The sequence below is a fragment of the Monopterus albus genome, unplaced genomic scaffold, assembly GCF_001952655.1.
Source record: "Monopterus albus unplaced genomic scaffold, M_albus_1.0 scaffold170.1, whole genome shotgun sequence".
Taxonomy (NCBI): domain Eukaryota; kingdom Metazoa; phylum Chordata; class Actinopteri; order Synbranchiformes; family Synbranchidae; genus Monopterus; species Monopterus albus.
In genome coordinates this window covers 402,091-427,403 of record NW_018128050.1, presented here as the reverse complement: position 1 = coordinate 427,403, position 25,313 = coordinate 402,091, and the positions used below count along the sequence as shown (strand labels likewise).

Sequence of the window (25,313 nt, the reverse complement as noted above, 5' to 3'; positions counted from 1 at the left end):
CTATGTTGCCTGAAAGACAAAACCTGGGGCTAAAAGCCCACTCATCTCCTGTTGCTGCTTAATAAAACACAAACCTACACACATGAACCTCAGAATCTTGTTTTAGCTTTTCAGGAAGACAAACATCAGTTGTCCAGAAGCTGGAACAAACCCCTGAGAGGATGTGAGACTTTAGTTCACCAGCACTGGAGCTATAACCTCATGATCAGCAGCCCCACTTCATCCAGCTTCCACTCACTTCCGATCCACTCACCTCTCCTGGCTGTGAGGTCCATCTTCGCTTTGTATTGCACCTGCTTGGAATCTTATCACACCACTAAATGGCCTTTATCAGTTGTGGTATGTATTATAACAGCTCAGACAGCATGTCTATAAATCACAAGCTTCCCTTCCCTGGTCCTCCACCTACACACACACACACACACACACACACACACACACACACACACAGAGAGAGAGAGGGAGGCTGCATACACTCCTGTCCACACACAGAGATGCTGGCAAACGCGCTCCCACATAAACAAAGCAGCAGCTCCATCACTCTAGTGCTGATGCTGTAAAATGACTGAATGCAGGAGCGGTCTGATTGTTCCTGCCGTCTGGCTCTGAGGCGAATCACTGCAGTGAACGTACAGTAGATCCCTCCATCGCCCCACTGCTGCGTTTCTTCCACGGAGTCCAGAGGTAAAACCAGGCCCCTCACAGACTCTGTACAACTGATGGCGACTCTGTTGTGTCTTCTAATTTGACCCTTTAACATCTTAATGTCCCCTTTTTCTGTATGACCCTTACAAATCTTTAGCACCATCACCTGACAGCCTCACATATCATATATCTTCTGTATTTATGTCTAATGCTTCATGTGGACTATGTTCTTATTTCTAAATCTGTTATTTTTCCTTTAAAGTGTGTTTTTATTTTGTTATGTTGCAATTATTGTTTGACGTCTTAACTGTTTTATTGTGCTTTTACTCATTTCTCAGCAGCATTTTAATGTTAATTTCTTTATACACTAATATTAGAAAAATAACTAGTAGCTATATCTGTCAGATAAATGTAGTGCAGTAAAACATTTCCTCAGTATAAAAAAAAACTACAAGCACCTGAAAATTGTACTTAAATACTGTACAGTACTGCAGTAAATATACTAATTTACTGTCCACAGCTGGTTGTGGGGGATGTGTATAAATTGTTTTACAACACTTCTGGAATTCACAGATTTCTATTTAATCAAGATGTTGGCGGTGCATTTTTCTGCAGTGTAGTGTCTTTCTTTCCGGTCACCTGCAGCTCTGTGCCACAGGGTGTTTGTCTTCTGCTGCATGTCTGTGACTGTGTTTTATTGTGACACCCTGCAGACTTACAGCCGCACTGCGCCGGCGTCAGGCAGGTTGTATAAAAGGCTTATTTAGTCATTTTACCTCTTCAGTCAGTGACTTGGATTTTATATTACATAGTTACATGTTTTAACTTTTACCACCTGCAACCGAAAAATGCTGAATATATATTTTTGTATCAGTAATAACAGTACTATAATGTGACCACAACTTCACTTTTCGCTGATAATTCTGATGTACTTTTACTTTAGTGAAAGCTATGAGACAGTTTAAAGTAATTAAATGGAAAATGATTTATAGACATTTTGTGCCTGTCAGTTACAGAAGAGAGATTTATTTATGTGAAAATCTGAGTGAATATAATGATAACCTCAAACATATTGCGTTCAAATATTAAGTTAATTTCTCACTGTAAATCATCTGAAGTCTGACTGTGAATACAGGTCAATTTGTTGCCACAGTACTGGACGTGCACAAATACATACCGATGCCTGAAATTCTAGCTCATCAAATCATTAATGCTAAATCTCCATTACACTGACATGTGACCAACAGCACAGCAGCTTTGACATCTATGTCTTCAGACCGGTTAGTGGTTCCTCTTCCTTTCATCCTGACAGAGAGATGGACTGCCATCATTACCTACGGAGGAAGAGGAGGATGAACGGTTCAGCTCCTCAGACGTGTTAACCAGCTGCCACCTAGTGTCACTTCTGGGACTTACAGATATACACCAACGATCCGATTCAGCCCACTGTGGTTCCCAACATGAGGGTCAGGAGCAAATTCTGGAGTCGCTCGGGAAACCCGACAGGGGTGGGATTAGTTATAAGGACAGAAAAGCAGAAACAAATACTCTACCATGCACAGTTAAGTTTCTCTTTCAGGTTTGCTTCTAGTAACCTCATCTTCTATAAGTCTACTAGATAATTTGACCTCTGGCCTCTAAAAGTATTTAAATAAAACTATCTGAGAAGGAGAAACCTTCCTTTGTTGAAGTGGTCACAACATGTAAATGTGCACTGTTGCAGTTTAACATGGTTTCATTTTACGGGCTCACTGGCCAGTGAGGCTGCCTTAAAGAAATACTGTTGTCAAGGGTATGAAATGATTCAGACTGTCCTCTAACAAGGACCTTAAAACAGCATTTAGAAAGAACAAGAATGATTTGAGAAGGGTGGCACAGCAACATTTTATAAATGTTGAAACTAGTGAAGGATTTGACCTCCACTCACATTTGTTGTTAAATGAACTGGGTTACTGAGGAAAGCCCCTGTTTTTCATGTGAAACTCTGTGTACTGTGATGTAATCAACTACAGACTGTTCCAGACGAAGAGAGACACAACTATCAACTGTAGGATAAGCGTGCGTCTCAGTATGATTAGCATCTAAGTCTTGTTATCATGGTGCGCCTGTTTACAGTATATTATGTTGTATGAACCTACCTCACTCAGACAACTCTGGATGTTCATGCTGACTTGTCTCCTTGCTGCAAGTAAACTAATTATTTACAAAGATTCCAGTGACTTTGCTTCATTAAAAATTCCTTTGACAGCTCCAAACTAGTAGTGATGTCATAATGTGCAGGTGTTAAACTAAGATTTCAGAGCAACTTTCCTTCTTCAACACATGAAGGTGAAAACAAACGGTACCAACATCTTTCTGCGTAGCCAACATAACCAATCACTGGCTAAAGACATTTTTTGAGTGCAAGTGGACATTAAAAGTAAAATATCTGGGTACTTTCTGTAGCACTATCAAAACAAGGATGTTTGTGATATATTCAGATGGCATATCATTTGAATGGCGTGACACTCAATGACAAGACTCAGGTTTTTGCACGGCCGCTGCCCCGTGATGCTGATCTGAATACACTGAATAAAAGCCAAGACAGGGGAAATCTGCCTATATTACAATAGGGCCACAAGGTGAAGGTAAAAGGGGCCTCCATGCTTGTCTGATCATGCACTTGACAGTTGTTGCACGGAGGTGGGCACGGCCTGTTGAACAAAAGGTCGGCAGGCATCATAGACTCCCCTGGCAGGCTGACGGTTTGACAGACGCAGATTTGCCTCCATTGACAGCCGGCCAGCAGCTTTTACCGCACCATCCCTGCAGCTCGCCTCATGCTGAGTAGATGGAGGGAGGGGTCAAAGGTTATGGCTGGAAGAAGCAGCAGTGATGGGAGACTGTCACGGCCCAGTGATCTATGTGCAGGAGCCGGGAGCCTGGCATGCAGACTGAACTCATTCTGTCCAGCCAGCACACTCATCTCTGGCTACTAAATTAGATCCATTGCCAATTCATGAAAGGCAGATATCTGACAGCATGCCTGCCAAGTTCCCCAGGTTATATGTGTAACAGTGAGCCATCACGGCACCAGGCTGCTCATAAATAGGCCTACATGTAAAGTCAGGTCAGACAAAATTGGTCCAGCGTCCCTGCTGGAAGATTGTCATGTAATAGAGAGCATCTGAGACCAGGCTGATGGATACACACTGGAGACCAGTGGTGGATGAAGCACTGAGAAACCTTAAGTAAAAGCAATACCACACTGTAAATGTAGCCTACATCACTACAAGTAAAACCCCTGCATTCATACTGAAGTACAGCAAACAGTAAGATCAGACCCTGTCAGAGTCACATATTTAGTATTTAAATCATGAACTCCACAGTAGCTAGCAGCAATATGAAATGTAGTGGAGAAATGTAAAAAGTACTGCAATATTTGCAGTAGTGAAGTTGAAGTAGTCCTATATAAAGTAGCATCAAATTAAAATACTCAATTAAAATACCCCAAAAGTGTACTTAAGTGCAGTACATGAATGAGCAGTGCTATGGAAATACTGTATATTATATGAAAATACAGAAGCAAATAAAAAAACGTAAGGTTAGAGTTAGGCATTCACAAACAGCCAAAGTGGTTATAGCTTTCTTAATTTACTTTACAGTTAAGTTTAAGTGAGACACAGTTAGGGCCCATGGGATACGACTAATGAGTCGTGACTCTAACCCTTAAGTCACAGATAAGTGTTATCTTTGGTGTGAAAGCATAAGTCTGAAGCAAACAATTGCAATCGCAGTCGCCTACAGCCGCAAAGAGGGTGTTTGTTCATAGAAAACTACATTTCCCAAAAGTCTCTTCACAACGCGCATGCGTACTTTATTCATAACGACATGGGGGACAGTTATGTTTTCAGTAGCAACCGTTACTCTGAACTGTATAGAGTCTGCGTTAAATGTAAGAGTACATTCTTGAAAAATGTTTTGATACGAGGAGACATATGCGGTATTATCAAAGTTAGGAGAATTGGCTAACCCGTTAGCTGCCTCAAAGGTGCGGAGGTGATGTAAGTAGCTTTAGCTGACGAAGCTAACTCACCGCTAGTTTGAAATTTGATGGAGAAAAACCACAACAAAAACGCTCAGTGTTACTCTGCCATCACTGACATACTTACTTAACGTTAGTCTTAATATGGCACATTCTACTTTTCTCAAATACTGGCACTTTTACAAATCACTAGAAGATGTGACGCCAGACAGTTTAAATTCAGGCATCTTTTCTTGGTCAATGACAGTTTTAAGCACCGTTATGGATGTCCGTGGCATCAAGGATGTCTTTCGCAATAAATGTTTAAATATGATTAAAATGAAAGGTTCTTGAGGTATCACTGGTAAGCCGAGTAGCCAACATAAGAAGACAGGAACTATCTGTACAAAGTCTTAATTGTTTCTCTATCCTGTGTCTTTTAATCCTTACAGAGAACTAATCCTTAATCATGGGTTTTTAAATCGAGTTTCCAACCTGTTTATATTAACTGAGGACTTTATACCGACCCAGTGTTTGGCATAAGGTGAACATCTGTTTTGACATGTATGACCTGGTGTGTAATGAAGGGACTTCTCATCTTCAGGTTGAAGTATGTCCACTGTACTGGATGAGACAGCAGCAGATGTCCCAGTCAGAGACATCGCTGTCAGCCAGCCCCGACTTACAGCTGGTCCCCAAGGTCTGTGATGCTCCCTGTCCTCACAGCAGTCCTCTGTGTTACTGGTCCTTTTTGGCATATTGGTCTGTGGAATGGCAGGCGCTCTTATATTCAAATCCCCAATGTTGTTTCCATGTTCTCTTTCAACCACCAGACACTCTGGAAGCCATGAGATTCAATCTCATTCATTGTTGTTTTCAATTAATTGCTGAATTGTGTTGGAATATGGAACAGAGTGATCTAGAAATTGATGTACATAATTGTTGTTTGTGGTATGTTTACCATCATGACTAAATAAGCAGTAGAATAATTATTAAGTAAGAATACTATACTCTATCTGGCAAGCAGGTTGATATGTCAGTCAGTCTCATACGAAGAGAAAAGAGGACAGTGTGCATCCAAGCACAAGCTACCTCACCTTCTTCCCTACGTACTTATAACTGACTCTTTTTGCTAATTTACAGTTTATGGTTTTCCACAGATCTTTTCCTCTTTCCTGCTGTAGCTCTTCACCATCACATGTGCATTCTCTGGTCACGCAGTTGTTGTCAAGACATTAACAGGTCTTGTCATGGTCCCAGAACTGCAGTTTGTTTACTATCATCTACATGCTGGAAAATGTAAAGATAATCAAAAAACTAATATGATTTTTTAAAATGTATTTATTTATGTTTTTGGGGACAGACTCGTCAGTGTATCAAAATGCTCGTGCGCGACAGGACATCTCGCGGGTGTCCAGGGAGGAGCTGGAGGACCGGTTCCTGCGGCTCCATGAGGAGACCCTAGACCTCAAACAGCATATTCACACACAGGATGACAAGATCAAGAAGTGAGATACATGCCACACAGAGCTGGACCAAAAGTGTATTCTGAATATTACAGTACTATTAAGATATGAATGAACACCTTCACCAATTCATTTAGCTTTAATGAAAATGTTAAGACACATCATCACTAGGAGCAAAATAAGATAATCTTATAATTTCTTACAATGCTTTAAGACTTTTCAAAATCACTTAGGACTACAAGTTTGTATAAAATGTTGAAAACATTTTTTGTAAGAAAAGGAGGTGATGAAGGCCACAGGCAGAAACACAAGTTCTTCATATGCTCTACAATACTCCTCATTAAACTGAGCACTATGTGTCAGACTAGTGCAGTGCTCCTTTAACCTGCAGATGGTGACACAGTGATCTTTCTTTGGCTTTCACCGTCTGTGTCCTCCACCCTACAGGCTTGGCACTAAGCTGATGAGGCTGGTGAAGGACCGAGGTCGTATGGAGCACCTTGCAGCAGGGGGAGCCCATCCAGTTTCCAGGGTTCGGGACATAGAGATGGAGGAGATGATGGAGGATCTCCAGGAGAAGGTCCGGGCCCTGCAGTCTGAGAACGAGGGACTGAAACAGCGTTTCCTAGTGGCCAAACAGCAGCTCATCAACTCGCAGAACAGCAGGCCATCGCCATACGGCCACGTCCAGTCACGAGTCAACTCTGGATTAAAGAAGCTGAGAGATGACACCTCGTCTCCTTTTCTAACACGCCCAAAAAGTGAGTTACAGATATTTCAGTGTGAGGTATATGGAGGAGATAGCTGTGTTTTAATGATAAAGACCCTCAGCTGTAAACCTACTGTTCTGTGGGTTTAGTGTATGTTTGTAAATGAAATCTGTGGCATATAATGTAAGTGATCTGTGTCCAAACGGTAACAGTCTAGTGTTTGCTGTCTCCTGCAGGTTCCTCACTGACCGCTACTGCACAGCGCTTTAGTTGCATACCTCTTTTTATTGCTCTGTTCATCCTCCTCTTGTCTGTCTTATTTACAGTAGTTTCCTACTTTATTATGGCTACACTGGTGCTTATACTGTGGCTATCAGAGCCTACACTGGTCCACTGTGAACAGACTCTCGGGTTCTGTCTCCTGCAGGTATGAGGAGTTTAGAGGGGGGTGGGAGACCTCCGACTGGCCAGCTGCCTCGATACGGGCACAGCCTGCTGGAGGAGGCGAGGGCCGAGATCCGCAACCTGTGAGTACTGCCCAGAACCTCCACACAGCAGTGTGTGGAGGTGCAGGGTTGTTTATGTTAAACACCAAACAAATAGCTGATACAGAGTACAGAGCTAAATTCTCAGTGTCTCAGGATTTCTACATCACACACACAAGTTGTCATCCGTAAAATAAAGAGTGACAGCTTTGGTGTTAGAAGTTGTCATTCTTTATCTTAAATTAATGAAATGAACTGAGATCAGAGAAATCCACTGTCCTGACAGACAGTCTGACATCCAGGGTTCATGAACTAACATTTGGAAATACAGGGTTTTCACCTGATGGAAACATGTCATGTGCCACTACCTCCTCAGAGCTGGTTTAAGATCAACATGCTCTGTGTTTGTGGACCAGGGAGAATGTGATCGAGTCCCAGCGGAGCCACATGGAGGAGCTGGAGGGAGCCTCTGAGTTGCTGAGGGAGGAACTGAGGAAGAAGGAGGCAGAGTATGAAGAGAGACTTCTCCAGGTCCGACAGCAACAGACCTCCAGACTGAGGTAGAATTTTGTTGAATCAAACTGACCCTTAATAGCTGTTGTGTGACTGGTGTTGCTGGTATGAGCTCAGTGCCACGACCTCTTGTCAGTCCACTCACACAGGAGTGGGCGTCACGCTGCTGCCAGTGATCCCTAATAGGGATAAGACGTCTCAGCACTTCAGCCACTTGAAACTTGTGACCTAATGAAAACCTGAGTCTGGAAACACTGTGGATGTTACCTCACTGCTGTTGAACTGCGAGCAGTGTGATGTTTTTATACCTACAACTATGGCTCATGTAAACACGTGAACCTGAATGTGAGAGCGGCTGAATGTGATCGGATAGATCACTTTGTTAAATGCACAGAAGACACACATGTATCTGCTCTGTAAACAATCTGTCAGAGTTTCGCACTAACACTCATGTGTTGTGTTCTCTCGCAGATCACATGTCAACAACAATGTGATGATGATGAAGCTGCAGAAGCAGCTGGCTGACAGGTCCAACACCGTGACAGAGCTGGAGGGTCGATTTCTGCAACTACAGGAGGTGAGATGTGCTCACAGCCTCTTTCTCACTGAAATCCTGCAATAACAGCAACTTTCAGGCCAAATAATTAAATCAGTATTGACAAATCAATAGCGGTGTCCTGTGGGGAGCAGTTTCCACGTGTTGATCTAATACAAGAAGTCTGTAGAGTGTGAGACTGGTTGTGTACTCAACTTCAAGTCATGAATAAGACACAAAGGCCTCGAGTTTCCCATAAGTCCAGATAAGTCAAATGAATCTACATTTTAGCAGACTGACAGATGTTGTCACACTACACTACTAGACAACTACGCAACCAGTCTGAACACCAAAACCTGCTGTTAAACGGTCTACGTCCAAAGCCCTCTTCAGAGCTTTGGATCAAGTTTGGAAAATGTGGCACAGTTGCTTTTAATGTTACAGATACACATCAGTGTCACAGCAGTGGGGGCTCCGGAACAAGACAGAACTGTATCTGCTGTACGGAGAATGGAAGCAAACGATGCCTGTAATGTTACTGCTGAAATGTTAACGTGTGTATTTCAGAGTCAGCGGATACTGAAGGCAGGTCATGATGCAGCCATGCTGAAGGTTGACGAGCTGGCGGCTCAGCTGAAAGACGAGAGGCTGAAGAGTCTGGACCTGGAGAAACGGCTGCAGAGCTCCGCCATATCCAAGATGACGATGGAGCAGGTGACTAGTGCACTACACGGGCGTATGGTTGTTCACACTGTTGTGAAATGTCTGTTATTAGTGTGGGAGGTGGTTTTCTCTCCCCAAACCAGGGTCAGACCCTCAGAGGACCCCATAGTCACTCAACATGGTCTCACTGTTTCTGATCAGATCACTGCTTAACATGCCTACTGCTCTCCATTTATGCAGCTTTCCACGTCCTTGCTGCTACATAACAAGCAGCATGTCGTCATGGGGAAAATGGAGCACAACTAATAAAACTTCACAGTTTGTACTGAAGGACAGACTCATCGCTTTTTCTGTCATGTGTGTTCTGCAGCTGCAGGAGCATGTCAGTGAACTGGAGCAGGAGAGGGACCTGCTGAAGCAGAACAATGAGAAACTGGTGAACAGGTGAGAAGCCTCAGGTCTGACCATCCAAGTGTTCTGGTGGTTTATTCCTAGTAGAAGGTTCAGTCTCTTCAGGAAGGTGAAGCTGCAGCTGCTGCAGCCATGCTCTGGACTACTACACAGAGGAATGTTCAGAGTCAACTGCGTGTTTTCAGACGGGCCACTTTGGTTCCACTGTCCCCATCTGCAGAACTACCAGGCTACTGATGTATTAAATAGACTCAGCTGTGTCCTTAGAAATGTTTGACGCTTCATGCATGATGCTTACATGTCAACATTAGCCCTCACTCTGAGTAATTGTTATTATATTTATGTGTTTCCAGCGCCTTTGATGTGTCTCAGCAACAGAAATGGCAGATTCAGGAGCAGCAGCTGAAGCTACAGATCACACAGCTTGAGACAGCGTTGAAGGCTGACCTCATCGACAAAAATGAAATTCTCGACAAAATCAAGGCAGAGAGAGGTGCTCTGTTATCCTGTAACTTTGCCCGTTGGTTACCAGAGGCTGATCTACAGTACTCGGTGGTCTCTAGAGGGAACAGACAAAATTCACATGATCACGCTCATGTTATTGATTAACCTGTAACTCATTTCCTTCACCACACAAACATTATGCAGTTGTACTGCCATTTAATTTATTGCCATATGAAGCAAACTAATTTTATGCTGCAGACTGGAGATGTGAAACCAAACATCATCAAATGAAGGATTTTAATGAATGACTTAATATCCTCATTGTATTGATTTTATTATTTTTCAGACACAAATGAGAAGCTGACAGAAGAAAACAAGAAGCTTCAAATCCAGTTTCTAGAGCAGAAGCAAAAAGTGGAGGAGCTGAATGGTCGTTTGAGGCTCTACAGCAGGGTGAGTTGATCTGACTGTGGATGAAATGCTTGCTTCTTAATAAATAGTAAACAGATTCCAGGTTTTCAGGGTTGGAGTCTGTCTATACTTCACTATTAGAAGTGTGCCGTACATTTGTTTGTTTACTTACTTTTTGTCTCTTCCATCTGTGCAGCAGCTCTGTAAATCAGCTGTCCTGATTTCTACCATGAAGAAAAAACTCAAACCAGAAGGGAATAATTTACATTTACATTTTTTGGTTTCATAATAGTGTGCTCTGTTTTTGTGATACTTCATTAGAATACCGTGGGTTTTCCTTCTTATCTACCTTACAAACATGAGCATGTCTCCGTGGGTTTTCCTTCTTATCTACCTTATCTACCTGGCGTGCACCTCAGCTTGTTGAATGAGCCACCCAACAAACCTTCAGCTGAGAGAAGTGCACTGTTAGCAGAGTGTAGATGTCCAACTAGCTACTCAGCTGCAGGTAAATGTTCCTGCAGATGTCACTCAGGCCCAGTTTGATGCCACTGTGCTTCAGACAGCACGCTCTCTGCTTTAGCGCTCCACAGTGAGAGACCTTTTTTGACTACAAAAAGGGTCGACTAATGTGATTTCAGTTGGACCTGAATGACTATTTTACTAGCTAATTTAGAGGATAAAATGATAAATGGCGTGTTTTCCTGGCACAGAAACAGGGAACTCCTCACCTCTACATTTCAGCAGCTTATGGCTGGTGACTGACATTCGAGCCCACTCATGTCAGACCTACTGTAGATTGTAGCTCTTCAATAGTTTAATAAAGTCGTAATGTGTTCTTTGAAGGAGAACGAGTACGACGTGGCCGAACTCACCGAGGCTCTGCTGCTCATTAGGGTAAGTGGAAAAATAAACGTGTTCTCCCTCAGTGTTTGCTAGTCAGGTAGATTTTGTCACCTGTTAATGACAGATAGAACACAGTAACATAACTGTGGCAGATTGTGGCCTGTGTTCATGTGTGTTACATGATGAACCTGGTTTCCTCTGGCTGACTAACAGAGTCTCATTCTAACTGCTTCTCCCTCCTGCATGTGGAAATCTCTCTCACAGACACGTAAATCTCAGCAGAGTGGAGATCTGGGCTTCCTGAAGGACGTGGAGGAGGGAGGAAGCACCACTGTCAGAGAGCTGCGAGCCGCTCACGCTGAAACCATCCAGGAGCTGGAGAAGACCAGGAACATCCTGAGCATGGAGAGCAAGATCAGCAAAGACTACAAGGTGGAGGGGGCCACATGCAGACCAATACTTCATGTCCTTCAACTTCTCTGTCTGGGTCACGTCGTTTCCATGTACCTGTATCTTTTTTAAACAGGTGGCTTAGCTGGGAGATTTAAGACAGTTGGATTGGTTGAAGGTGTCGACCATTTAGCCATCCCCTGTTTAAGTCTGGCCTGGGACTGTTAATGCGCTTTATGTGCCCCTCTCTCATCTTATGTCCTGTCAGCTCTCTACTGTGTATGATCCAATAAAGGCAGAAATTTGCTGAAAACCCACTGTACTGCAGAAAATCAAAGAAAAGAAAATGTGTTACTAACATCTGTCCAACACTGTGCACTGAAACCTTTACTAGTTTATGAATGAAGTCTCTGTATTGTACAAAGTTAAATGCTAAGTCGATTTTGTTTTCTTCTGCTGATCATGAGGCGGAGCTGGAATCTGTGTTACGGAAGATGGAGAGTGACAGAGGCGAGTACAAGCAGAAGCTGGAGCAGCAGGCCCAGCTGCTGGACACGAGGGCAGCGAAGATCAAGAAACTGGAAGGTATTTATCCAAAGTGTCATCAAAGCTTCATCTGTGGAAACACTTGGAGCTGTAGATTCAGCTGCCTGCTCTCACTGCCACACACACCCGAAGACCACACGCTGTGATAAGATTGATTATAGAAAAAATTAAAACAGGATTACAGAAAGGTGGAAAGACCAGCAGCTCCTCACACTGTACAGCTGTGTCCCATGAAAAGCACAGGTGTTTGTGCTTTGATTATGTAGGAACTCAGACTATCTCTGTTCCTCTTTCTGTGCCTCAGCTCAGCTCAAGGACATCGCCTACGGCGCCAAAACCTACGTCTTCAAACCAGACATCACAGACGAGGACGAGGCAGATAAGTTTGATGAACCTCTTCACCTGCAGCATGGAGAGAACCTCCTGGAGCTACAGATAGTCAGTGCCACGCTGTCCCCGTCTACCCTGGAGACTCTAGGCGACAGTGAACTCTCCACCTTCTTTACCTACTCCTTCTTTTCATTTGGGCTGCACTCCACTCCAGTGGTGACGGGCCACAGCCCGAAATATGGCTTCACATCCAAGTACGTGGTGGCCATGGACGACCAGTTCCTCGACTATCTCCACAGATGCTCGGTCACTGTTGAGCTGCATCAGGCCTTGGGATTAGACTGGAGGACTCTGGCATCCGGACGGATACGACTGCAGCAGCTGCTAGAGCAAGACGGGAAAGTTTACGGGACCACACCGCTGGTCGGTGAGTGAGGTTTGATCTAACCGACTACTGCTGTCGGCAGCTTGTAAGCAGGTCTAGACTGGGTCAGCTTCGGTAGAAGTGTTTGTTTAGTGAAGAAGTAGCCAGACAGGCTTTAAGCCAGGAGATGGAGCTGCAGGTCCATGTGCCCAGAACAGCTGGGAAAATGTGGAGAACACTTGTATTTTGTTGAAGAAGGTCCTGCTGTATATATTTTTATTTTGTCTACAAACAGTATATTTTTTGTAGTTCTAATGTTTCTCCAGTTGATAGTAATGAAATATGTTCAATATGTTTCACAAAAGATGGAAAAACGTAACCAGACAGATACAAGACATGGAAACATTAAAAACATAGCATAAGACAGAGTACAAGTTTCTTGTTAAAGCAAGACAGAAAAAATGGTTCACATTCTAAAGATCTGCAGGAGACAGGCTTTAGTCCTGCTTAATGTGAGTTGGCAGAACAGCCATGCACTGAACTTCGTAGTTGTTAACAAAAAAAACCTTGAACAATATATAAAATCATTTTCACAGAGAAAACCTTTTTTTTTTATCATAGGTGCCCATGATGAGGTGCACTCCTTCGGCTCTGTGGATTACTGGTTGCGACTGCGGATCCCCTTGACAGAAACCATCCGTCTGTATAAAGAGAAGGTGAAGCCTGTGGGCTACACGAGCACTGCACTAAGCGAGGATGCACAGGTAGGCGACCAATTTCACACATACCCGTCAACGTATCGTAGTGTTGTGTAGGTGTCACTGAGCATGTTGACTGATGTCAGGTCAGTTTTCTTCAGCTAAATACCAAGAAAAGTAAGGAAATGATATTTGATTTTAGAACTAGAAGGGAGACACATTAACAAGTAACTACCACTGGTGACTGCGCTGAAGTTGTAAATGAATACATATATCAGTTGTTGATGTAAAACTGTCATGGGACTTAAATACAGGTTTCATTTGCATGAGGGGGCTACTGAGATTAGACGTCATGTGTAGTTTGTCAGTTTGCTGTGGAGAGACTGGTCCTCTTCTCTCGTTCAGTCATGGAGGATTCTAACTTTTCTTTTTGCTGCTTGATATTTCTCATTGTCTGTAGTTAACAAGATCAAACTTAATTAACTTGTTAATAAGGCTGCGGGTGGATGTTGTGGTAGTGGTGAGGAAAGGCCGGCGATCCTCACAGACGTACTACATCCTATTTATGGTGAATATGAGCTGTTGCTGTCAGGACAAAGGAACAGTGCTCAGAGATCCATACACCACAGTGCAGCTCTATCAGACAGAATGGTGACAGCACTACTCAGGTCCTTTACTTCAGTCAGAGTAGTAATACCACAGTCTAAAAATACTTTGTACCATCAGTACCAGTACTCGTCCTGCAGAACGCCCCGTGTCCCAGTAATGTCTCTGATACTGGATCATAGTCTCTGATGCGTTACTGTGTTCATCACTTTAATGCTGCAGCTGGTAAAGTGTTGAATTCTCTGCGGACCAGCAGAGCAGACAGTAACAGCCGGTATTAAACCGTCAGTAAGTGCAGCAGCAGAAGTTTCAGTTCAGTTAGTGCTGCACCATTTTCTGTAAATAAACCTTTCATTGTTGTCTGCTCTAAACTGCAGCCACACAGCAGCAGCTGGAATGTACTGCTCGTCACCGTCCAGCGCTGTCGGGATCTCCAGGCCAGAGGCTCCCAGCAGCTGAGTCCCTACGTGGTCTACAAGTTCTTTGACTTCTCCGACTACCCCACTGCCACCATCCATGACTGCTGTGACCCCCACTTCAGTGACCTCAAGTCCTACTCTGTCCTGATGGATGTAGAGCTGGATCAGTACCTGAAGTCTGAGGCCCTTCAGTTCTATGTGTTTGACTACAAAGAGGAGCAAATGGACATGTACCTGGGGAAGGCCAGGGTCCCTCTTCTGTCACTGGCTCAGGACAAAGGCGTCACAGGTGAGGGTTAGCTGGGGCTAGCACTGTTCTGGTCTTACTTCTTGACCTAGACACACATACGTCTCCTATCTTCTGTTGTATTTTTGAAGCAGAGGTGCCCCAGACTACAGCCACAGAAGGGCAGTAAGCAGCAGTTAAAACAGAAACAATGGGTTCCTCTTCTTCTTTTGTAGAGTTAAAATCGTGCAGAGGGACAGGCTAACTAGTTTTTCTGTAGGGCCTTATTCTGGTTTTACCCCAACGCCTTCATTTTTGTCAGTGTGAGCTTGTCTGGTTTAGCTTTTGGTTTTCACAAACCTTACTAAAATATCGTGTGTTCCAGACTCTGAAATTTTGATAATTGAAACCTTTTACAAGCAAAGGTGTAGAAAATCAGACGGTTACGGGTTTTCAAACCTTTGCTGCTTTTCTTGACTTAATAGCAAAAATAAAAAGAATAATAGTAAAACAAAGTAAAACTCCTGAAAGCGCATAATTCAGTCACAGCTTCATCTGTTGCTGTGATGAAGATATCGTGCAGAGGGACAGGCTAACTAGTTTTTCTGTAGGGCCTTATTCTGGTTTTACCCCAACGCCTTCATTTTTGTCAGTGTGAGCTTTCAATTAATCAGTCACAGTTTTGATAATCAAGCAATCACTAATCAAGTTTCAAGCACAAATGCCAGAAAATGTTTGTTTTCAGGTTCTCAAATGTGAAAAATCGCCACTTTTCTTGGCCTTGCATTCAAGCAGGTCGAGTGTTGTTGGGCGTGAGTCTTCAGATGTGTCTCACATCAAACTGTTAAACAGTTTATCAAGACCAGTCAGTACTAGATTAATAATGCAAGTTATCGTTTGGACGGATGGTTTTCTGCAAATTAGACAAATTAGTGCATTTATATGATAAAACACACATCTGGATGAAACAAAGCATCTGGAGAAAAAGAGCAGAAACTTCCATTTTCCATTTGTCAGCTACACTTTTCAAGATGAGACTTGTCACCATGTGAGTGAATTTCATTAGAGGTTTAGATGAACTGTCATCCACTGACTTCAGCTTTGGGTGCTAAACGACTTGAGATCACTATGGTGGGTCGACTTCACCATAATTCGCCTTGATTTCTGTTTATAATAGCTGAGACAGAAAGAGCGTAGTGAGCTCACTGTTTGGTTTACTGCGCTCCTAAAAAGCCAAAACTGAGAATTCTCTGAATGTTACACCTGTTTCCTCATAAACAATGAGCTCACCATTTAAGGACTAAACCCAACAGAGTTGGAGTGAAACGCTTTAAATTAGTAATTAGTTTGGTGTCCCATGCCTCAGGTTGATTTCAGTGTATAATCTGCCTTGTTTGTCCCTGAGGTGTGTTTGAGCTGACCGATCCCTCTGGACTCCCTGCTGGACACATCGAGGTGACTCTGAAGTGGAAGTTCCCTTACCTCCCTCCACCACGCTCGATCATTAGTGCTGAAGAGCCAGTGTTCATCCCTAAAGACACACCTGTGCACGGACCTGCTGGGCTCAGCGAGGAGGCAGAGAACAAAGACAAACTCCTGACAGACACAGACCTGGAGGAGCTGCTGCAGGAGGAGAAGGAAGCCAGAGACCCCTCTCATCACTCCACTTCTCTCTCCTCGAAGGTCAGGAGATAAATTGGTACACAGTAGTGCAGCCATACAGTTTAACAGGGCTGCAGCAATTCAACAGGAGCATGGAAGACTTTCATATAATCAGCAGACAGGAATGAAGCAGCCAGGATTTAATGTTCGTTTGCTCCTTAAGGAACAGTTTGATATTTAAGCAAATCCTCTTCTTGTCTTTCTCTCTGAGAATTCAGATTGATGCCACTCTCGCATCTGTTTCGTAACTTAGGGAAACAGCTGGTTTAGCTTAGCATGAAGATTGGAAACGGAGGGAAACAGCTAGCTTAGCTCAGTCCAAAGTAACAGAATCCGCCTGCCAGCACCACTGGCAGTGGTCAGTGATTAACGTGTTATCTTGTTTGTTAGTGTATATGTTGAACTGACATAACTGAATTCAGTGTTACACCAAATTCTGTATCTTATCACATTCTGTGATTTTAGGACATGCTTACTTCTAGCGTATTTTATCATGTACTTCACTTTAAAAGGTGAACCCTAAAACTGCTGTTTATGAGCAGTGCTGTTACACCAGTGTGGTTTCTTGTGAAAATAACAAAACCATAACCAAAGATGCGGAACAATCCACTTAGAAATGATTCTGAAAACACATCATGTCTTACTACCACTGGAGAATGTTACTGGTGTCCTGAACTGGCCCCTGTGAGTTTTGGCCAGAATGTTTCATGGCCCACTAACATGTTGTCTTGTCATAACTCCATCCATCTGAATGTGTTTCTACCTTTAGGCCCCGCTGCCAAAACCCAGAAGACAGAAGCCACAAATTAAAGAGGGGCCGGCTGCCAAGAAAGTCACATTTGTAGATCCCGCAACTGCAGCTGACCAGGTGTCGTTTCACTGAATGATTATCAGATAGTTTTGTGTCCCATGCATCTCCCATTTCATTCATGAAACATAGGTTCACCAGACTGAAACCACAGATGGATAACAGACAGCATTTAAAATAGAACAAAACATATCTTCCTTCTTCTCTCGTATAGTTGAAGGGCAGAGTTGGTAAATAAAATTCAAAATGTGGAAATGGCTGCAAATAACTAGGGCTACACCATAGCATTATCTAGCCAGTTCTGTATGATGCCATTTGTTTTTCCATGTGCTTACAGTCACCAATAGGCACAATCTCATAAACACAGTCCATCTAGTCAGTGAGTTATTGGTATTCCCACTCCCACTTTATCCGATTGTGTCTGACCCACAAAGCACTCAGTTATACGTGACCTGGACCCCCCACTTTACCAGTGCTGCGCCCCCTTCCTTCCAGCCATAGCTATAAACTGCCTCTGTGTAGAAATGCCTGTTTTTGTAAGAGCTTTGCCAACAGCCAGAAACCACCATGAGTTTGATGTTTTCACTGTTGAGGACAGTGTGCCTACGCAGAAGAGAGGGACAGCAGTATGACCTGTTGTAAAGGAAAACGTACACTGTCGGGTTAAAGATTCTTTGCCCATAATAATATAGATTCCCTCACTGATATAAATAGAGTGGACAGTATAATAGAAACACCGGGCTTGGGACCGGCACAGAAGCCACTGGCTTGCAACCCCTGTGGCTAGATTACAGTATAATAGAAACACCGGGCTTGGGACCGGCACAGAAGCCACTGGCTTGCAACCCCTGTGGCTAGATTACAGTATAATAGAAACACCTGTCAGTAAAACAGTAAAGTTCAGCAAAGGCACAAACTACAGCCTCCACAATGAATCAACTAGGGGCACCATACCACAACACTGGTAGGGGGTTTGTAGCCAACAGGTGGAGCCGTTTAAATACTGAGTGGACAGAATGGACAGAGTAACGGCTTCAGTTTCTGCTTATTGGAGGCCTGTAATGTTTCAGTAGGTTAAACCGTCCAAATGATGCAGAAAGTATCACAACTTGTCCAGGACAGTTTTTACTCTCACAGTCTTTTTAATAGAAGTGCAGTTGGGTGAAAAACCCACTGATGTGGAAACAAGTCAGCTCCATCTCAAACGAGCACATGTGAGTTCTGGACTCTGGACTGAAGAGTGACTTCCTGTGTGTGCAACCTGTGACTTTCCCTTTTTGTGTTTGTATTTGCAGGTTGTTTCAGATGTGACTCCAGCTCCTCACAGTGCCGCAGAGGAGTTCAACGGGGAGGAGGAGGAGGAGTCTCACTTCTCTGAAGGACAGCTGGTCACAGCCAGCTCCCAGTCCTGCTCTGATGACTCTGAAATCTCCGAGGAAATTATTGAGGGTAAGGAAACACTGATGTTGATTGTTAGAATCACTGCTGGCTTTTCTGCCTCCTCTACCAAAGTTTTCTCTTCTGTAATTCTCTGTTTGCCAGACACTGCAGCATCTTTCATGTGTTTTGCTTTCCACTGTGGTAAGAAAACCAGTTTGTTTTCATCACGGGTCAAACTCCAACATCTTCTCCCGAAAGCTACTAGTCTGGCTGTTGTTTACTCCCTGTTGTCTGTCTTAAAGTGCAAATGTTTTTGTTTTCTAACAATGCGTCCTGAGCAAAACAGACATAAATAATGGAAGCGCTGCCAATAATCTTTAGAGCAGAGTTCATAAATGTTAATGACAGCCCTCTGAGAGGCAGAGTACATCTCTCTCACCTTATTGCTATCAGCAGGTGATGTGGGAGACATTGTGTTCCGGTCTTTAGAATTCACTTTCATTTTCCTCTTAAAGTGTGGGCTGTTGTTTTCTCTGAGCTGTTTGCCTGGGTCTTCTTGTACTGTGCCAAGGATGCATCTCATTCTTGTTTTATTTCCTCCTCTGCTTCCCTTCTGCATCGCTCCAGATGTTGAGGAGGCCCCAGCTGCCAAAGAGGATCAGTCGGACAGCGATGACTGCATTGTTCACGGACAGGCCACAGTGAGGAAGGTCAGTGAGAAAAACCTTGCACCAGAGGGTGTAGACGCTGTGCACCGATGAATCAGAGAGAATGCATCAGCAGTTTCTGGGGGATTGCTGTGTTGTTGTGTGATGCCAGGTGTTTTGTTTTTGTGGAGGCTCACTTCGATTTTATTCAGTGATCGTCCAGGCAGTTTGAGCGATTGGTCTGTTTGTTAACACCACAAACTTTCACAAACTCAGTGGGGCACTTCTTCTTCTCTGGTTTTATTGTGCAGAAGATAACGTTAAGTCAAACCAGTCAACAAATGTTCAGTCAGGAGAGATTAATTGTATTTATTGCTGTAATGTATTTTCATTATCTAATAAATATTTGGCCTAGATAACATAATGCCCTGAGTCTGGTTCAGTTTCACCAACAACCAAACCCAGAGATCCAGTTTGCTGTTTTGTTCAACCACAGAAAAGCAGCAAAGCTTCATCATTTAAAAGCTGAAACTTGAAAATATCTGGATGTTTCACCTAAGAAATGACTGTAACAGTCAAAGATCGCAGGTTAATATTTTGTTCTGTTATTGACTGATTCTTTCAGCTCTGATTGAGCGACTTGCTTGATTAATTAAACAAAATAATTTTTTATAGGTTGTGCAGTCTAGTAAAGTGGACGAGGTTACAGGCATATAAAAACACCAAACGATGTGCCATGAATGTCATCTCAGCAAATCCCGGGGCTTTTTGCTCAGAGACAAACACTGTTGTCTCGGTCACTTTCCCCCAGATATTTCCCAGGTGCAGCGGGAAGGATTGTTTTGGAATATATTTTTAAGTACATTCAAATGCCTTTATTGCAGTGGCCATAATGGTTTTATTTCCCAATCACCTTAGTGTTTCCCTGACCCAGTAAATTCTTGTGTTCAAGGAAACCTCAGTTTGGTTACCATTTTTAGTTTTTCCATTGCTCTTTTCAGCTACATACACAGAAACACCACTAGACTCCATCTTATGTTGAATTCACATTATTGAAGAAAATCGACGTTTACACTGACCCACACACAGGACTCTGTGAGTTTGTGCAGCTGACGGCCTGGCAGACAGAAATCTGTAAGTGCTGAGCATTCGTTTCTGTTTGCAGTTTTTTAAAATCTCATCTCATGAGCTAAAATCCTGATTATCTGGGAAAAGGGATTAGCTCTGCAGGCTAGTTACACAGGCCACTACAGACAAACTGCGAAACCTCGATATATGTAAACTGTCAGTGCAGGCCTGCTCACCTCCCAACACCACCGGACCATCACAACAACAACTAGAGCTGCTGCTAACGTTCATGTTCATTAGTCTGCCAGTCATACTCTGAATACATCGTTTAATAATATAAATAATGTCCATCAAGTCCAAGGAGTCCTCACATATCCCACTGAGGTTTGCAGCCTCTTTCCTGGCTAAGACCGCAGCACCACAAGTTCCAGGCAAAACAACATAAAAGACACATGCAACACTAAAACAAAACAACAATGCATCAAATCTGCAATAAGCTGAGAACACAGGAGGCTGCAAACTGCTGTGAATTCAGTCAGTGATACTGAGTTTATTTATTCAATTTCACTCTGAAAATTATTCAAGTGTCTGCAGCAGAAAATATGAAGCTTTCTTTCATATTCAGTTCACTGTGATATGACACAGATAGCAGCTGAAGATGAGCCACAGATGGTATCCTGGATGATTTTTAGGATAGTTGTCCTCACCTTTGGAACTCACCCAGCGTGTGCTCCTCATTCAAGGCTGTCAAAACAAAGAATGTGAAGGAAGGAATGTGGGAACAATGTTGGGCTATGTTTCCTTTATGAAACGACCTAGCGATTATGGAGCGATCACTGTTTTACTGTAGCGATATGAGTTATCCTCTACACTGTGATCCATGTCTCGGTCCTCAGGCCTCGGAGCGAGTGCGGCTAGAGATCGTGTCCCTTAGTCTGAAGCCGGGCTCTCGGGTGACCCGGGACAGCAGCGTGGTTCGCCTCTTTGTGGAGTACTCTTTCCTGGATCTGCTCACAGAGGAAACCCCCCTGTCTCTGCCCAAACCAGCATCAACTTAAACTACAGCAAAGGTCAGAGCCTACACCTGGACTGGGTTTGCACCCACGCTGCTTCTCCCTTTGTGTTTTGATGTGGGCGGCCTTCAGTTGCCACACTTATGGCACTCGGTGCTAATACCAGTAAATCCGGTGTGAACCAATCCAAACAGGTCAGGTGTGAGGGGCCATACAACAGATAAAGGCTCCGCTCATTGTTAGTTTAACCCCCAGTGTAAAACCTTCCCTCTGATGGGGTGTATCCAGCTCTCTGACACTAGGACACATTGTTTACCTGCACATACATGTCACAAGTGTTTTCTGTTTACACATGTTTTAATATTCCACCATTTAAACAGTGAAACAGTTTGAGACATTGTTTTCTCAGCTCATTTTGATGAATAAAATATCTTTTGCAGCCACAGTAAGTACCGTGTTGAGAGTTGTGTTTGTAATGAGTGACATTTGACCTGTCTGTTGTTCTCCAGTCATTCCTGTGGATGCTGAGAACAATGGGCCTCGGCGACGGCTGCTCAGGCGAGTCCTGCAGGGACGAGACCCTGAGATGGAGAGGTGAGGACACGTTGTGACCAACAGGAGCGATGCTGCTACTCCTTGTTCAGACAGAAAGTGAGGAGGAGACTGATGAGACCCGTTCTGCTGTCGATGCAGGTTCAGCGGTCGCAGCAGACTTTCAGCATTGTATGATAAAACGATGTCGTAAAAGCAGTTTGAGTTTGTGTCAGCTCTAATGAGTTATAATCAAGTTTTAAATGTGGGAAACTTTGCTGCTGTGAAAAGAAGAGAACACAGAGGAGTTCAGCTGCGTGCAGCAAAGGCAGCAGCCGCCTCTGCTTCACTCACACAGAAGGCCACGCTACAACACACACACTCTCAGTTATTGTTCATTTGTTTTAGTTCTGTTTGTGTCTCTGAGGTTTCTGCCTCCACTCCGCCACAATACTGTGCTGCTCACAGCTGTGAAAGCCTGTTTTTGTAAATTCAGCAGCAGCATTTCTTTGTCAGTGTTCTCAGTTTTTGTACGTTAGGAACTATTTACAAGCACAATTAGAACCTGCTAACAGGTGGAAGAATACTGTGCAAACTGGTGCAGCTGTAAATATCACTCTTTGTTCTAATATTATTATTACACTTTGTCTCCACAGTTTGGCTGCAATGTTCAGGTGACAGCTTTCAAAACAAGTTTCTTCCGTGCAACATCACAACACTGCCAAGTCTTTTCTTACAAATGGCAGCACACAACTCGGCCCAGTTGCTTCCAGTCAGAGCAGTTTTCAGTTCTCTATGTTTTTTGGATCAAACCAGATCAGCTTCTTCTCTTATTCCAGAACATTTATTTCACTGTTCCTATCATCACATGCACATTAGTTCATGCATGTGTCAAAATATGTCAAGTCCTCAGCTGTTATAAATCCCCCATGCATAGATAGTCATGTCACAAAGGATTCACACCGCTTCACTTGTTTCACTGCTTCAAATTCATGCTTGTAAAATGCAGACAGTGAAGGGGCAGGAATCCTGAGCTACTGGAATTTCCCCACTGTGGGATCAATAAGGTCCTACCTATTTACACCCTGCTGGATTTTCTTTATACATGTCTGAATGGGGTCCTTAAATCTGCATGCGCCTCTTCTGTTTTGTCTGAACAGAATCCGGTTTACAGTGGTGAGTGAGCCTCCAGAGGAAGAAGAGCAGGAGAAGGAGTGTGAGGATGTGGGAGTTGCCTTCCTGAGGATCCCCGAAATCCTGGAGAAACAGCAGGACCTGACTGATACCGGTCTCAGCGGTCAGTGTACAGTAGATTCTCTGTTTGCTCAGCTGGAGGACATGGGACGCGATCGCAGCGCTCAGCACAGACTGAATTTCCATGTAACACGCTTGCTGTAGTCACAGAGTCTGTATGGTTGTGTTTCCTGTAGTTGTGGACGTGGAAGACGACAGCGAAGTGGTGGGCACTTTGACTGTGTCTCTGGAGGGACTGGAGGCTCTGCAGGCCATCATCAAGGACCAGGACCACGAGTGAACCCCTGTCTCCTCCCTGCTTCCATCAGCATGAGACAACACTGACTTGACATCACCTTGACAAAAAAAACACCTGAAACACCAGCGATACATGTGAAGCAGATCGTGTCACAGACAGCACTTGAATGATGAACAGCATCGTCTCACCATTCGGTTCAGCTGATGCTTTGCCTTCACCCTGAGGTCGCACGTCCTCGCTGTGCACTGGGTTCATATTCTGTAGATGCGATTTGTGTCAGTGACTATGTTGTTTTAAGTAATTTAAGTTTTACTGATTCTTTGCCCTGTCAGTACAGGTTTGATCTTTCACAGGTCAAAATAAACGTAGGAAAAACTGCGCTATGTTTGATTGAAAAGGAATTCTGTATGAATGTTGATGTCAGTCCACGCTGGCATATCCCAACAAGCACTGGTCGGGCTGCCATGACACAGGCGTCTCTTGATCTTGGAAAAAGCTTAAAGAGAATTTAGTTAAAAGTTTCCCAAAAATGGAGGTCTAGAAGAAATGCTGATGGCAGTAAGGGTCAGGTCAAAGACAGCTCTAGCAATCATTTGCACTGATTCTCCATCATAAATTCATTCTTTGCTATGAAAGTATGGTATTTATAAATATGACATTACAGTACATCACACTGAAATCCAACTGTAAATCCCCAAATCAGTGCTCGGTTTGAGGTTGATGTGGTAAAAGTAGCTTAGTTCTGGCTGAAACAGTGACTTCCTGTCTCAGTCAGGTCGACAAGTAAACAGCAGAAGTCTCCATGAAAACTGTATAAAAATAAAGTTTACTGCCTTCCCTGGTAGTGAGGGCTGTACTGTGACAAGACAAACCACCGAGGTACTTCTTATGATTGTAGTACATCACCTCATACATTCAGAATGTGTTATGTGTAAAAGTTTGTTCATCTTTTATAATGGTCTGTTTTTAAATGTGAAAGTCTAAAGTTTGTACTGCCTTGATACACTGCGGTTATTTTCTGTATTTCAGGTGTGTTTACCTGCTTTTTCCAGGCAGAAGGGACTCGTTAGTGAGTCTACAGCTGTCCATGTGATGTTTACTGTAGCTTAGGTTAGGTTGTGGGTCTCTCGTCTCTTTTTTCAGTTGATTATCCTCAGCGTGTTGATACGGGTGAGGAGACCTGCAGGTATAACAGAATCATGTTTGAGAGGTGAGAAGGCAAATTTCCTGAAAATGTGCCTTAAATGTGATTATTTCTGTATGATGTTTTGTATTGTGCTCTAATAAAGAGCTGTTGTTTCTGTGCATGTGGCAGAGAACAAATCTGTTTTACATGTTTATCTTCATAAACATGATGCTCAGAGCTGTTGATAATGAAGGTACAACATCACACAGCTGTATCTGATGGACCAAGATCAAACTGCACATAACATGGATATGTACAGCACAGCAGTAGTGATGGTAGTAAATGTGGTTTTATGCCTTAACTCAAACACATTTTACACACAACAAGCAAACAAGAAACTACATTAATAAAAATGCCTAAGTCTAAATAAAAATATAAATAAGAACTGTTGTTCTAACTTGCTGAATACCAAAAACGTCCAGGGAGCATTTTTGTGTTGTTTGTAACACTGGATGTCTCTAAATGTTGTGTCTGCCAGACATGGTTTCGCTGAGGAAAAGAGCATTAAGATTTTAGGTTGGGGGCAGTAGTAGTCAGCTGTTAAATCTGAGTGGGCTTCAGAGAACTCGTGTTCTGGTTCTGCTCAGTCTGAGGTTCAGTGTCATTTCTCAGCCCCTTCCTCTGCACACTCTCAGCATCTGCTAATGTTGTGTTCTTTTCCCCCACACGTTGCTGTGCCTGCTCTCGTCCCACACCTGTTGTGTTGGATGGGCGGGCTGAGGCTGTCAGCTCCAGCTGATGCACACAGGATCTCCGAGCACAGAGAGCACAGCGCGCAGAAGCACCCACCACAGGCCCAGACCCCGCTGCAGCAG

General features: G+C 43.5%; 2 protein-coding genes across 6 annotated transcripts in view; both read left to right on the top strand.

The window, feature by feature from the left end:
• Positions 1 to 2,861, top strand: part of LOC109969087 (uncharacterized) — a 79,473-nt gene extending 76,612 nt beyond the window's left edge. For all 5 annotated transcript variants that reach the window (XM_020615742.1, XM_020615743.1, XM_020615745.1 and 2 more), the window contains 2 exons: positions 107 to 339; positions 1,958 to 2,861. In XM_020615742.1, coding sequence (XP_020471398.1) covers positions 107 to 339; positions 1,958 to 2,236 — 512 coding nt within the window. In that variant the 3' untranslated portion in view covers positions 2,237 to 2,861. The remainder of the gene's footprint in view (positions 1 to 106; positions 340 to 1,957) is intronic.
• A 1,638-nt stretch (positions 2,862 to 4,499) lies between these two features.
• Positions 4,500 to 24,440, top strand: rpgrip1l (RPGRIP1 like). The gene is given in 26 exon segments (XM_020615831.1): positions 4,500 to 4,579; positions 5,253 to 5,348; positions 6,012 to 6,156; positions 6,562 to 6,875; positions 7,252 to 7,351; positions 7,726 to 7,869; positions 8,294 to 8,399; positions 8,925 to 9,071; positions 9,391 to 9,464; positions 9,785 to 9,924; positions 10,222 to 10,328; positions 11,133 to 11,183; positions 11,397 to 11,564; positions 11,990 to 12,107; positions 12,373 to 12,825; positions 13,384 to 13,526; positions 14,444 to 14,774; positions 16,117 to 16,394; positions 17,143 to 17,241; positions 18,477 to 18,630; positions 19,189 to 19,271; positions 21,173 to 21,320; positions 21,323 to 21,346; positions 21,799 to 21,883; positions 22,981 to 23,117; positions 23,251 to 24,440. Coding segments are annotated over 25 exon segments (3,774 nt in total). The 5' UTR covers positions 4,500 to 4,579; positions 5,253 to 5,260; the 3' UTR covers positions 23,388 to 24,440.
• The last annotated feature ends 873 nt before the right edge of the window (positions 24,441 to 25,313 follow it).